Source organism: Agrilus planipennis, unplaced genomic scaffold (assembly GCF_000699045.2).
Source record: "Agrilus planipennis isolate EAB-ADULT unplaced genomic scaffold, Apla_2.0 scaffold196, whole genome shotgun sequence".
Classification (NCBI taxonomy): Eukaryota; Metazoa; Arthropoda; class Insecta; order Coleoptera; family Buprestidae; genus Agrilus; species Agrilus planipennis.
In genome coordinates, this window is record NW_020439032.1 from 359,672 (window position 1) to 371,730 (window position 12,059).

Consider the following 12,059-nt stretch of genomic DNA (forward strand, 5'->3'; position numbering starts at 1 on the left):
ATTACCCATGCTCTATTATGGTCTCAATAATCCTTTACATTTATTTTAATAACTAAAGAATTTTGTCAAAATTTAATAAAACCAGTTATATTAAACAGTAGTTTTAACAAACAGCAACTTTTTGTTATAATAGTTAGTTTTCAGGAATTCCCCTTCACACATACTAAACTTTAATATTGAGCAAAAAACGTAATGCTTGATGGCCAAAAATATTAGTAAAAACGCTTGGAATGTGATGATGGTAAGGTTTAGACGAAAATCAGTTCTTTTTTATCAGTCCCTTGTAAATTTAAGTCTTTGCGATAATACTTGGGCAATTGTTATTAAATTTTAATAACTAGGTAAATATTTTATACCTACAAACTTAGTAAAGTCGATACCGCTGAACCCATAAATGTTATGAAAAAAAAATTAAATTGTATATAAAATCAGAATAACATTTATAATAATGAAAAAAAAAAAAATATTTTAAAGATTTCCGAATTTAACGAGAATACATTTTAATTGTAATTTAAATCATTCTACTGAATATATTTACAGTCTTTTCTTTCCATTTTGATTAATTACTTTTATTAGTAGTTGAAAATATACAAATATATTGTTAGAGTTAAAAATAAAACATTTATTCGACCGACACTACTATTACTTTCCTTATCATTACACGTACGTATAAATATTTCTTTTATCAAATACAAACAGATTTTATTACTTTCTTTTTAGAAGTGTAATAGATTTTATAGATAAAATTAAAAAATAAATGAGTATACCTCATATGATACTGAGTGAGTGAGTGTGAGTATTTTCTTTATGAATTAAAATTTCAAGGAATTTGTACAAAAGGTAACAAGAACTATCTCTGTTATAATCACAAGAATTGAATCAATTTTCTTTTGAGTTGTTAGTTGAAACTGAATATAGCAAAGTTTTCTTCCAATTACTTAGTGCAGTATTTGAAAAAAATCTAATAATTGGAGATATTATGAAAAAGAAAAATGGCTTACATTATAGAACACCATTTCTTCTCCATATCACTTCGGCCAACTTCTACTCCAACTTGGCTTCCACTGTTGATTTCAAATCCTTCATATCTTGTTTTGTACCCTGTGAGTTTTGGGGTGTTGGATTGTAGATCAGAACGACTTATTCTTCTCTTCAATGTGCTGATTGGCCTCGAAATATAAGACATAATAGTTCCGCCTTCTGTTCTCGCCCTTTTCGTATCGGGTGGGGTGATGCTATGATTTTTACGTTTCATACCTGTAATTCTTTCGACCGAATAACGAGATGGATACGGACTATCAAGAGAATCCTTATTTTCCAAATTGCTTCTCAGAACTCGTTTTCTAAAGTCTTCATCCAAGGGACGAATAGACTTTCGTGAAGACAATCTGCGACAAGTATCGACCAAACTTTTGTCTTTTGTGATGTTTAAAAACGAATTGGAAGGACTGTCCAGTATTTCAGAATCTTTGAGAGAAAATTCTGCATTAAGTCTTGTGGCATCACTCTCACAAACTGCTACTGTACTCAAATCATTCGTGGCAAGTGACGCAAACGAATCATTTGATTCTTCATGACCATTTGTTATATTTTCTTCAGGTTTCTTGGTGGAATCGTTACTTTCTACTGAGTCCTGCAAATTTGAACTGTCATTGTCTTTTTTGTTATCAAGATTCTCCATGCGAACTAAAGAGACATATGGTTGCCTGTTTTCTGTCTGCTTCTGCTCAGTTTCTGAACTCTGAGTTTCGGATGGAATATGAGAAGTCACTACTGATTTATTTACCTTACTCCTCAGAATTGGTGAGTCATCCAATTTTAATTGTAGTTCTGAATTTTCATGTGTTTGAGATTCAGACTCGATTTCTTCTTCTTGCACTGAATCCAAAGAGGAGTTTAGTGCATCACCACTTCCATTCTTCTTTTCCTCTGTAACATTAGAATTCCCAGATTCCTGTAAAGATTCTGTTTGTGGTTCTGTTGGTTTCACTTTCTTCATAATTGGAGTTGATGATCGACTTCTTGTTTCAATTAATCTTCTTTTCTCAGGGACTTCAATTTTATCATTTGTTTCTGCTTGTATCTCCTGCACTTCTTCGTTTAGACTGTTATCATTTGATTTGCCATTTTCTAGTGCCGCTCTGCTATCTACATTCTTCGTTTCATTTCCTGTACTTTCTAATTCTTCTTCTGTGCGGCGACGAGTCTTTTTTCCGGCTTTTTGACTCATTTTTATGGATTCCTGAAAAGATAAATAAGGTTACGTATTTACCGCTGCGACAGCTTTGTTAGTAAATAAACACGCCAAGTTTAAATTAAAAACTACCACAGCGGAACCAACTTTTAACGACGTCTTAGACAATTATACTTATTCACTCAACTGTATCCATTTAAAGCTCAAAGAACTGTTTATATAAATAAAGTATCTGATAACATTCTATTACATCACTTCAAGTAACTTACAACTAGAAATCGTTAAATATGCAATAATATACATAAAAATTTACAATATGTTGCATTTCTATTGTGTTTATAAACATTTACCTTTAATGTAATACTATTATTACTAACTCTTTAATTAAAAATGGCTTACAGAACATTTATTGGATGCAACTGTGGCGCGAATTTATTAAACGAGTGCGTGATAATTTCAAGTAAATAAACGGAATAGAAAATATGTAATAAAAATCGCTTACAATTTTCTTTTTGCTTCAAATTTATCCAATATCGTTCAACAACAGAACACACTTCTACACTACTAATAAAACGAAAAATGGTAAGTTAACTTAGGCAACCATCACTACTACAATAACCGGCGCGGTTTGAAGTTAAAAGTTACTAAATATTTACTAGGTTACTGCCAATACAAAATACGAAAATACCTAGAAAATAGATCTACAGACAAATTCATATAGATTGCTCATTAATAAACCTAGGCTGAGAAATTGAAATAAAAAAAGGATAGAAATAAATAATACATACATTTTTTTTGTCTATTAATTGAAATATATAACTTGCATGAATAGAATCGCGACAAACTTTGAATTAATTTTTACTTAAATAAAAGTAGTAGCAGTAAAACTTTCTTTTTTCATTATGTATAGTTTATACTTATATTCTTTTAAATTAATTTCTTCTTGTAATATTAATATACATTTTATACAAAAAAAAGAAAAACAAAAGACTGATGGAAACGCAGACATATATCTCAAGTTGTTGATCTATCTACATATTNTTAGATATGGAAACTGAAAAGAATTGCATTTCATTCTTTAAGTTAATTAAATTTAAATTAACACTTACATGATGACGTTACAACAGGCATGAAATAATTTAAAATACTTTTCATTAAATTATCATAATAAAAAACTTCATTAGCTATAAAAAAAGAATCTCTAGCCAACCTTATCAGGATTTCTAAACAGTAAACTATGGTCTCCAGCGGAGGTTTAACAACGTTTATTATGTACTGCGTTTTTAAATTAAAAAATAAATATATCTTAAGTACTAGGACAAATTAAAAAAAAAATTAGAAAATGACAAAACATATTTTAATGCTTAACCGACTATAAAGATATAATTATTTATCAGTAAAACAAAATAATTACAAAGGCCGAATTTTATTTTGAGTAGTAAGCGATTTGACATGATGAGATGCGATTGTGTATAAAACTGAGTTTTTTCGTACCATTCCCGACTGTAAAGTCCTTCGATAGCATTGAAGAAGCGACAGATCGGTTTCTAGCGGTTCTAGAAACATTTCCATTGGATATAAACACTAAAAATTATACTGAACATTAGAATTGATTACCTACCTAAAGAAGTAAGATCATATTCTTACTAAACATTTAAACTTTTTTGACCCTTGATAAGTCAACTGGTGCTCAAAAAAAACAAGTAAAAACTACGACTAGGAAGTACCAAACATATCGGGGATTTACAACAATGGCGCAAAAGTAACGACGAAATATCAATTTTTAAGCCCAATTCTTTACGGTACAATTTCAATAGGATATAATCATAAATACTCATTTTCTCTAAGTATATTAGTATCGATTTCAGATTTAATTAAGTATAAAAGAAATTATGAGTGCTGTCAGCACAGGGCAAAGTAATATTACGTAAATCAAAGTTAATATCAGCAATTTCTTATGCTGAAGTGTACGATATGTTGCATACCTATTTACAAACAATTCCTTTAAATTTATTTTTTCAAACAATTTATAACACAAAGAATGTGATTAAACAAATTGTTCACAAAAGTGAATTTCGACCACTGGAAGCAATGGTGCTGACAGTTTCTAGCTCACAGTGACTGATAGAGGGGAAGAACTAGTGCTATTAAAATAAATTATTTAAATCGTACCTCACTCTCTGTAACATTAAATATTTGTAGAATTCCTGCATATTCACTCCAAAGAATTTTCCTGTACTTTTTATCTTGCTTTTGAGCCAGCGGCAGCAAAATAAAATTACCAAAAAGAATATTTCCATAACTCACTCCCTGATACTGTTCTAATATTTGAGTATAAAAATCTTGAAAATTTGTGAGACCTAAAGCAATATTTGCGACTTTAAAAATATTGATAATTACTTTATATTTACAACTTTTTCAAATAAACATTTAAAAAGTACCTTGAATTGGCTTATTAAAATTTATTTCCTTCTCATTACTGTTCAAAATACTCTGAAGACACAGTTTCATCAACGTCTGTACTTCTTGATCCAGAAAAAGATCATCACTTCCAAGAAAAACGCAAGCGATTCTGCAAAATCTGTCCGTCGTATTTATATTGTTTGCCAAAGAGGGAAAATACATTTCGTAGGTGCATAACCATCTCAAGCAATTTTTTATAAAGAACGACTGCTGTTCTTCTGGGAGAGGAGTATTTTTATCCTGCTGACTCGAATAGAACATAATTATAGGACTGTAAACCCAATCAACTGGAATTATGTTTCCTATGCTTGAATCAACGCATAAATTAGTTGTAAAATCACAGAGATCCTAAAACATAATAAAATAGTTGTTTATAAAATAATAATTTCCCAAGTAAATAATAAGAGATATAAATTATACTTGTACAATTTAATAAGCCTCAACTTACTTTTTTAAGGCCCAAAGTGTATGCGTAGGTTTCAAAAATATCGTTTACGTTATCAAGGGCTACCTTCAAGAAACTTGTTTGGTCGCTGACTCCTAAATTTTGCATCAGCACTTCGCTAGGATAAAATCGCGGACTGAAAATGATATTAAACAGGATGAACTCAATGTCCTGTTTCTGTTCAGAATTGAATGTCGACAGACATTTAACAGCGACCTCAAAAAATATTTGAGTATCGATCTCTTTTTGAATTGACACAGCAGCTTTTAAAATATTCAAAATTAGTTGACTTTCGATTCTTGTAAACCAATTTTCGCTCAGTTTAAATTTATCAGCTTTTTGAAGAAGGTTCAAGTAACGAAGTATGTTTTTGTGATGAAGGAAGACAAATCTAGTCTAAAAATCAGAATATATAGAGTTATAAGTCCTTAGTTTCGATTGATGAATATATTTTTATAAATAAACCAAAATAAAAAATTAAAATTTAGCAAATACTAAAAAAAAAAACTAAAAGTTTTGACGTTCACGAATTAATATAAAAATAAAAACTAGACATTTCAATGTTCTTTTTTACGATGTTTTTCTTACCTTGTTGCATTCACACGAATCTATAAATTCGGACAGAGAGGTCAGGAAAGGAATACAGCTTCTTCGTTGAAGAACTGGAACTATATGATCTGTTGCATCAAAAATTGCGGCTTCCAGTGTTTTTAAGTTAGCACTAGATCTCTGAGGTTCTTTTGTACTTAACAAATTGGAACTAAATCTGCAAAGGCAACAAGCGAAATAGGTACTCTAAAAACTTTTTAAACGTTAATGCTTCATCTTACTCAATATGTTTTGTGACCACATCGAATCCTTCTGACGTGATCATATTTTGAATAGCGGTTTCAACTTCATCCACGGGCAAATTAACATTCGTGGGTTTATATCTGAATAAATTCGCAAAGCAGTGGAGAAGAGATGAAACAATTTGAAGTTTTCCACACTAAAGTGAAAGCAATATTAATTTAGGGTTCTATTGGGAAAATTAAACTAAAACAATACCGAATATTCGCTCTGAGATCCAAATTGGGCAGTCCATTTGAACATGGCCGGATCTATTAATAACGAGATGTACGGAAGTATACAAACATAATCTTTTTTCGAAACGTTAGAAATTAGATTCAGGAGAGCAGAAATATGACTTTGGACTACGTAAGAAGTATAAAAAACAGCACTAGTATTGCGAACATGGAAGTCTAACATTCTTAGCAAAATGGGCTGCAACACTCTAAAAAAGAATAAAATTGTAAACAGAAATTAAACTTCAAGAGAAATTAAATTGGATAAAATAGAAACACAGATCGAATAGCATGTTTTCATTACATCTAAAAAGAGCTGTAAGGGTACAGCTTTTTAACTTTCTTTGTACGAAATCCTATAAGTAATTTTACTTACTTGAAGTGATCCAAAGCTAATTCAAAATGAACAAAAACTGACCACAAATGCAACGATTCAATCTGCAATTTTAAACCGTTACTGTTCATTGAAAAATCTTCACTCGACAAATAAGACACTAGGGAATCCATAATTTTATATCTAAATAAATAAATTGTTCAAGTAAAAACAATACCAAACAAAATAGAATTTCTTAATTACTTGTTCACAAAGTTACTTGCAAACTTTGAACTTCTGGAAGACAATATTCGTACCAATTTAATGGCTTGTACAAGAGGTGTACCATACGTATTAGATATGGAAACTGAAAAGAATTGCATTTCATTCTTTAAGTTAATTAAATTTAAATTAACACTTACATGATGACGTTACAACAGGCATGAAATAATTTAAAATACTTTTCATTAAATTATCATAATAAAAAACTTCTTTAGCTATAAAAAAAGAATCTCTAGCCAGCCTTATCAGGATTTCTAAACAGTAAACTATAGTCTCCAGCGGAGGTTTAACAACGTTTATTATGTACCTGTAAAAATAAATAGACAAACAATAACTATTATTTAGTAAATATAGTTACAGAAGTTTACCTTATTCTTGTTAAAATTTCAGTTCTTACCAAACATTTGACCAAATTAGTTTCGGCCAGCTGTTGATCATTAACAGTCTTGTCATCCTCAGTTTCTTTAGGGTCAACAGCCAATATTGGTTGAACAATTTCAAGACCAAAAGTCAATAAATTATCCACGCAAATTTCGTCTACTACATAATAAAACAGATTTCTCATCGCCTTTACGCAAGAATTCAAAATCGATGGTGTGTTATCGTCAAGGCAAAAGCGAACCACGAAAAAAATCTGTTCTATGGGCAACTCTAAAATATCCCTATAGACACCTGACTGATAAAGAGACAAAAGGTTTGCGATTGTGTTGAGAGCGAGAATTTTTTGCTGGATAACACTTGATCTGAAGCAATAATTAATTAGTTAAGAAATAAAGGAGTCTAAAGCACTAGCAATATATACCTACAAAGTTGAAATAATTCCTGTAAAGTGTAACCGGGTCGACCAGGTTCATCACCATGATGGTATAAAATTCGATTTTTTTCGTCAATATCAGGAACCGAGAATGGCAAAAGCCAACCATCAAAATCAAACCTTTAAACATGATTAATAAATTGTAATGAAAATGGTTATAATTATATACAATAAAAGTTGAAACATTAAGTAAATTGCATTAATAAAATACCGTGCTTCATAAGGATCATTTTTTTTTATTTTTGGAATATCAACAGATTTCATCCAAGCCAATTTATTTGCTTCAATTGTATCAAAGTGTAACCAGCTGTCTGATTTGTAATGGCCTACAATTTCGGCAGTCGTTTCAATATCTTCAACATTAACTTCTTCAGCAGCTTTATTCTTTTCAGAAACTGTCGGTGTTCTGTCCTCATGTATTTTAAATTCTTGATGGCATCGTTTGGACTTTAAAAATGCCACAATAGCAGGATCCATTGTGGATAAGAGTTTTTCTCTTTCTTCCAAAATTTGATGCTCAGTCATTTTATGTAAAACTTCCATGTTTTCCCTATGAATTTCTTCTTTATCTTTTCCTGTTAGAATGTAACTTCTGCATGGAAGGTCTTCATCAACCACAAATGAGGTTGGAATTGAGTCAGACTGTTTGTTTTCGGTAATTTCTAATTTCCTTTCTACATCTACAGGTGAACTACTACATGAAGGAGATTCACCTTCAGTCTCAATTCTTATTTCATTGCTTTTCATTCTTTTGATTTGTTGTGAGAAAATGCTACCTTTATGACCTTTAGCCAGTAACTAAAACATTTGTTTTTTATAAATGGTAATAAACATGTACATTAATATATAAATACAGATTTATTNTTTGCTTTCTACATCTACAGGTGAACTACTACATGAAGGAGATTCACCTTCAGTCTCCATTCTTATTTCATTGCTTTTCATTCTTTTGATTTGTTGTGAAAAAATGCTACCTTTATGACCTTTAGCCAGTAACTAAAACATTTGTTTTTTATAAATGGTAATAAATATGTACATTAATATATAAATACAGATTTATTAATGAAAGTTATAAATAATTCTTACATTCTCTTTTCTTCTGGCAGCTTGAGGAAAACCTGCATGTTTAGGAAAAATAACAAGCGTAGGTTTCTCACATGTATTGCTCGATTTTTCCACAATTTGTCCAATATTTATTTGACTTGGGATCATTTCAAATGTGTTATCTATCTGTTCCTGCAGAGTAGTACTTGTATCCATTTGTACCTCACTCTGGTCCATTCCATGATCATTTTGATTACCTTAAATAATAAATGCATGTAGATAACAGTAATATTTGTTAAATTTTCTCTTAACTTATTCATCAACTATCTTACCTGAATTTACTTTTACAATAGTTGCAGCGGGAGGTAAGTTGCTTGTCTCTGCTTTACTCCGCAAAAATTCTTCTTGTTGTCTTAAGATATCCTCTTCAGTTTCACCGGGTTGAGGCCTTTTGAACATAGCTAATAGTTTTTAATACAACACTGTTATTAACTCCCACAGTTTAACAACACTTTATAATTTCAAAACTTCATCCACTTTTTCAAATTAAAAACAATTTTAGGTTAAGTAAACCTCAAACGTCATACGAAATTTTTTATTACAACTACAACCATAGAATAAACCATACTACAAAATAAGCATCTATGCATATGATGTGATATAATTAATATTCATTGCATAAATACACTTATACGACTTTTACATATTCAGAAAAAGTCTATGATAATGTCTAATATTTAATAACAAAAACATTAATTAAATATTTACTAGTAATCTTTGTGAGACTCTATAGTCATTTTCATGCTTATCATAGATAACAGATATACACTGCGATGTAATGCCTATTGTTTATCATAGATTACTGTATTATTACTACTATTACCGTTTGGTAAAAACAATACCAAACAAAATAGAATTTCTTAATTACTTGTTCACAAAGTTACTTGCAAACTTTGAACTTCTGGAAGACAATATTCGTACCANACTATTTAACCTACAATTTTGTGAACGAACAAAATTAAAAATTAATGTTTTTTGATTCTTTATATGTGAAAATAAGGATATATTACCCATAGTTGTTTCAGTTATGGATAATTTGTCGACAAAAATATCCTTAAAAGATTTAACAAAAATTTGTCGAATTTGCCTTACCCAAAAGACTCCAGAAAGCCTACACTATTTATTCGATAATAATTTGAATATAATGATAATGAATGTAACAAATATAAAGGTAAGGAAGTGAAAAAAAGCCCTCCTCTTTTGTAACACTATAAAATAACAGGTAGAGCAAGGAGAGAAGCTACCAAGTTTTCTCTGCAATGAATGTAATTATCAATTAAACATAGCATTTACGTTTAAAGAGAAATGTATAAAGTCTGAATATCAGTTGAAAAGCTTTTCGTTTCCTTTATTGGACACCGAATTTACATTAGATGAGATTGATTCTAAGAAGAATGAAAGTAATAAAACTGATAATGGTACTATAAAGGACGTATGTATATTGAGTGGCCTTTGTGTTTTTCTTTTTGATTTAATATTTGTAGGAAGTTGAAATAAACGACTGTGATGATGACAAAGAAATTACAAATGAAGATGATGATGATGAAAATGTCAATATCATTACAAATGAATGTAAGATTTGTAAGATATCATTTAATTCAAAGAAGGGTTTAAAATTGCATACATCAAATCATAAGAAACAACTCCAATGTACAGTTTGTGAAAAGGAGTTCCACTGTAAATAATTTTACCAATAGTTTATATCCTTTTCCTCATTTAGTTTGTTATTTTAGCATCCAAATCATTAAAAGTGCATTTACAATCACATACTGATTATAAACCATATACCTGCAAGGTGTGTAATAAATCATTTAACAAGCAAACAAGTCTGGCTAAACATAGTCGTATTCATGGTGGTGAAAAGAAACAGTTGTGTGTTAGCTGTGGGAAAAGATTTTTCGAGCATGCTGATCTTTTAGTAAGATGTTTATTAAACAGCAGAAGTAGGATTATTAATGGAAATTGTTATTTATTTGTTCTTATTAAGGTTCATATGCGTTCTCATACTGGGGAAAAGCCTATAATTTGTTGTGTATGTGGGAAACGCTTTGCAGATCCTCACAGTCTCAAGACCCACAATAAAATTCACACTGGCGAAAGGAATTATGAGTGTAAAGTTTGCGGTATACTTTCTAATCAAATCTAGTTTAACTTTTTAATAAGCATTTTGCATTTAGGCAAAAGATTCGCACATTCTTTCGTTTTAAAAATTCACGTACGGATTCACACAGGGGAAAAACCATATGTATGCTCCGTTTGTGGGTCAGCGTACGCTACTTCGTCCTATTTAAAAATTCATACAAGAACACACACGCAAGAGAGGCCCTACAAATGCGAGTCTTGTCCTAAGGTTGAACAATATTTCCTCAAAATTAGGAAAACATTCTTTTAATTGATGATGATTTTACAGGCTTTCGTGAGCCGATGTGGTTTATTAGCTCATAATATGACCCATACTGGTGAGAAGAAATTTCAATGTTCTATGTGCGGAAAAAGGGTTGCCAGAGCTGCCGATTTGGCCACCCATATGAGGTCCCATACAGGTAAATAAATTGTCATTAGTATCGAGTATAGCTTGGTTCCGACTACGTGGTTTCCTATATTTCAAGGCAACCCTACAGAATCCACTCGCTCGCGCAAATAATGTACTTGATCAAAATCTATGTACTAGTTCTTGCAAATCAGAAACGTTTGCAGTACTTTTTCATTAAAAAGGAATATAAGTGTGCTCTAAAGTAAACAATAATAAAAGTTTTAGCGTTGGTTTTAATTATTTTTGTTTCAATAGTAAAACAACTGTTTTCTTTTTATTTAAGGAGAAAAACCTTACTGTTGTGACAAATGTCCGAAAAGGTATCACACATCTAGCAATCTATCGGCTCATAGGAAAACACATTTGGGAATAAGGGACCATGTTTGTTCAATTTGTGGGGCCGCTTTTGTTTCCTCCAGGACTTTAAAGAGTCACACAAGGACTCATACAGGGGAAAAACCATACGTATGCGCATATTGCGGTAAGCGATACACACAGTCGGGACAATTAGCGGCTCATCGCAAAACTCACACAAATCAAGTGGTCACATTAACTAATAGTCAAAATATTTCGTAAGATAAACCAGAATTTTGTTTATTGAAGTTTCATTCGATTTTATTTAATTTTTTAAGTTTTTTAGTCATTTTTATAAACGTGGCACTTTTCTGTACATTTAATTAAGGCTTCTGACTAAATATTTTTTACAACATTATATTAATCTTTTTAATTATTTAGATTGCTTTACGATTCATAGATAACTTTTGTGATATTACTTTTAGATACTTTGTTTGAAATTGGATTCTCGTCTTTCTGTATGTCTTACTTAAATGTGTGCATATGTAATTAT

General features: G+C 30.6%; 3 protein-coding genes across 6 annotated transcripts; 1 reads left to right on the forward strand and 2 right to left on the reverse strand.

Annotated features, from left to right (window-relative positions):
* Positions 1-787: 787 nt before the first annotated feature.
* LOC108738419 (uncharacterized protein DDB_G0286299-like) lies at positions 788-2,812 on the reverse strand. 4 transcript variants are annotated; one of them, XM_018471824.1, is made up of 3 exons: positions 2,382-2,405; positions 1,787-2,242; positions 788-1,633 (listed from the first exon to the last, which is right to left on the reverse strand). In XM_018471824.1, exons 1-3 carry the CDS (start codon positions 2,388-2,390, stop codon positions 998-1,000), a joined length of 1,101 nt encoding a protein of 366 aa, XP_018327326.1. In that variant the 5' UTR covers positions 2,391-2,405; the 3' UTR covers positions 788-997. The 4 variants fall into 4 exon arrangements, with proteins under 4 accessions (XP_018327326.1, XP_025832372.1, XP_018327324.1 ...); XM_025976587.1 differs by lacking the exon at positions 2,382-2,405 and adding an exon at positions 2,697-2,812 and having other exon boundaries at positions 788-2,242; XM_018471822.2 differs by lacking the exon at positions 2,382-2,405 and adding an exon at positions 2,545-2,627 and having other exon boundaries at positions 788-2,242.
* A 732-nt stretch (positions 2,813-3,544) lies between these two features.
* LOC108738427 (RNA polymerase II-associated protein 1) lies at positions 3,545-9,268 on the reverse strand. The gene is made up of 15 exons (XM_018471832.2): positions 8,952-9,268; positions 8,662-8,876; positions 7,787-8,373; positions 7,564-7,695; positions 7,130-7,504; positions 6,902-7,068; positions 6,744-6,846; positions 6,543-6,683; positions 6,150-6,375; positions 5,933-6,090; positions 5,691-5,868; positions 5,106-5,498; positions 4,636-5,005; positions 4,367-4,554; positions 3,545-3,778 (listed from the first exon to the last, which is right to left on the reverse strand). The coding sequence occupies exons 1-15, from the start codon at positions 9,076-9,078 to the stop codon at positions 3,605-3,607; spliced, it is 3,534 nt and encodes a 1,177-aa protein (XP_018327334.1). The 5' UTR covers positions 9,079-9,268; the 3' UTR covers positions 3,545-3,604.
* Positions 9,269-9,615: 347 nt separating this feature from the next.
* Positions 9,616-12,048, forward strand: LOC108738414 (zinc finger protein 664-like). The gene is made up of 8 exons (XM_025976584.1): positions 9,616-9,850; positions 9,902-10,111; positions 10,164-10,356; positions 10,413-10,597; positions 10,667-10,802; positions 10,857-11,029; positions 11,090-11,222; positions 11,496-12,048. The coding sequence occupies exons 1-8, from the start codon at positions 9,707-9,709 to the stop codon at positions 11,786-11,788; spliced, it is 1,467 nt and encodes a 488-aa protein (XP_025832369.1). The 5' UTR covers positions 9,616-9,706; the 3' UTR covers positions 11,789-12,048.
* The last annotated feature ends 11 nt before the right edge of the window (positions 12,049-12,059 follow it).

What these genes read in the sequence shown, in the direction of transcription:
- LOC108738414 (XM_025976584.1), top strand. Translation starts at nt 9,707, where the DNA reads ATGGATAATTTGTCGACAAAAATATCCTTAAAAGATTTAACAAAAATT. An exon ending in TGAATGTAACAAATATAAAG is followed by an intron (nt 9,851 to 9,901) that starts GTAAGGAAGTGA and finishes ATAAAATAACAG; the next exon opens with GTAGAGCAAGGAGAGAAGCT. An exon ending in TTATGAGTGTAAAGTTTGCG is followed by an intron (nt 10,803 to 10,856) that starts GTATACTTTCTA and finishes TTTTGCATTTAG; the next exon opens with GCAAAAGATTCGCACATTCT.
- LOC108738427 (XM_018471832.2), bottom strand. Translation starts at nt 9,078, where the DNA reads ATGTTCAAAAGGCCTCAACCCGGTGAAACTGAAGAGGATATCTTAAGA. An exon ending in CTGCCAGAAGAAAAGAGAAT is followed by an intron (nt 8,374 to 8,661) that starts GTAAGAATTATT and finishes CAAATGTTTTAG; the next exon opens with TTACTGGCTAAAGGTCATAA. An exon ending in GATCTCAGAGCGAATATTCG is followed by an intron (nt 6,091 to 6,149) that starts GTATTGTTTTAG and finishes CTTTCACTTTAG; the next exon opens with TGTGGAAAACTTCAAATTGT.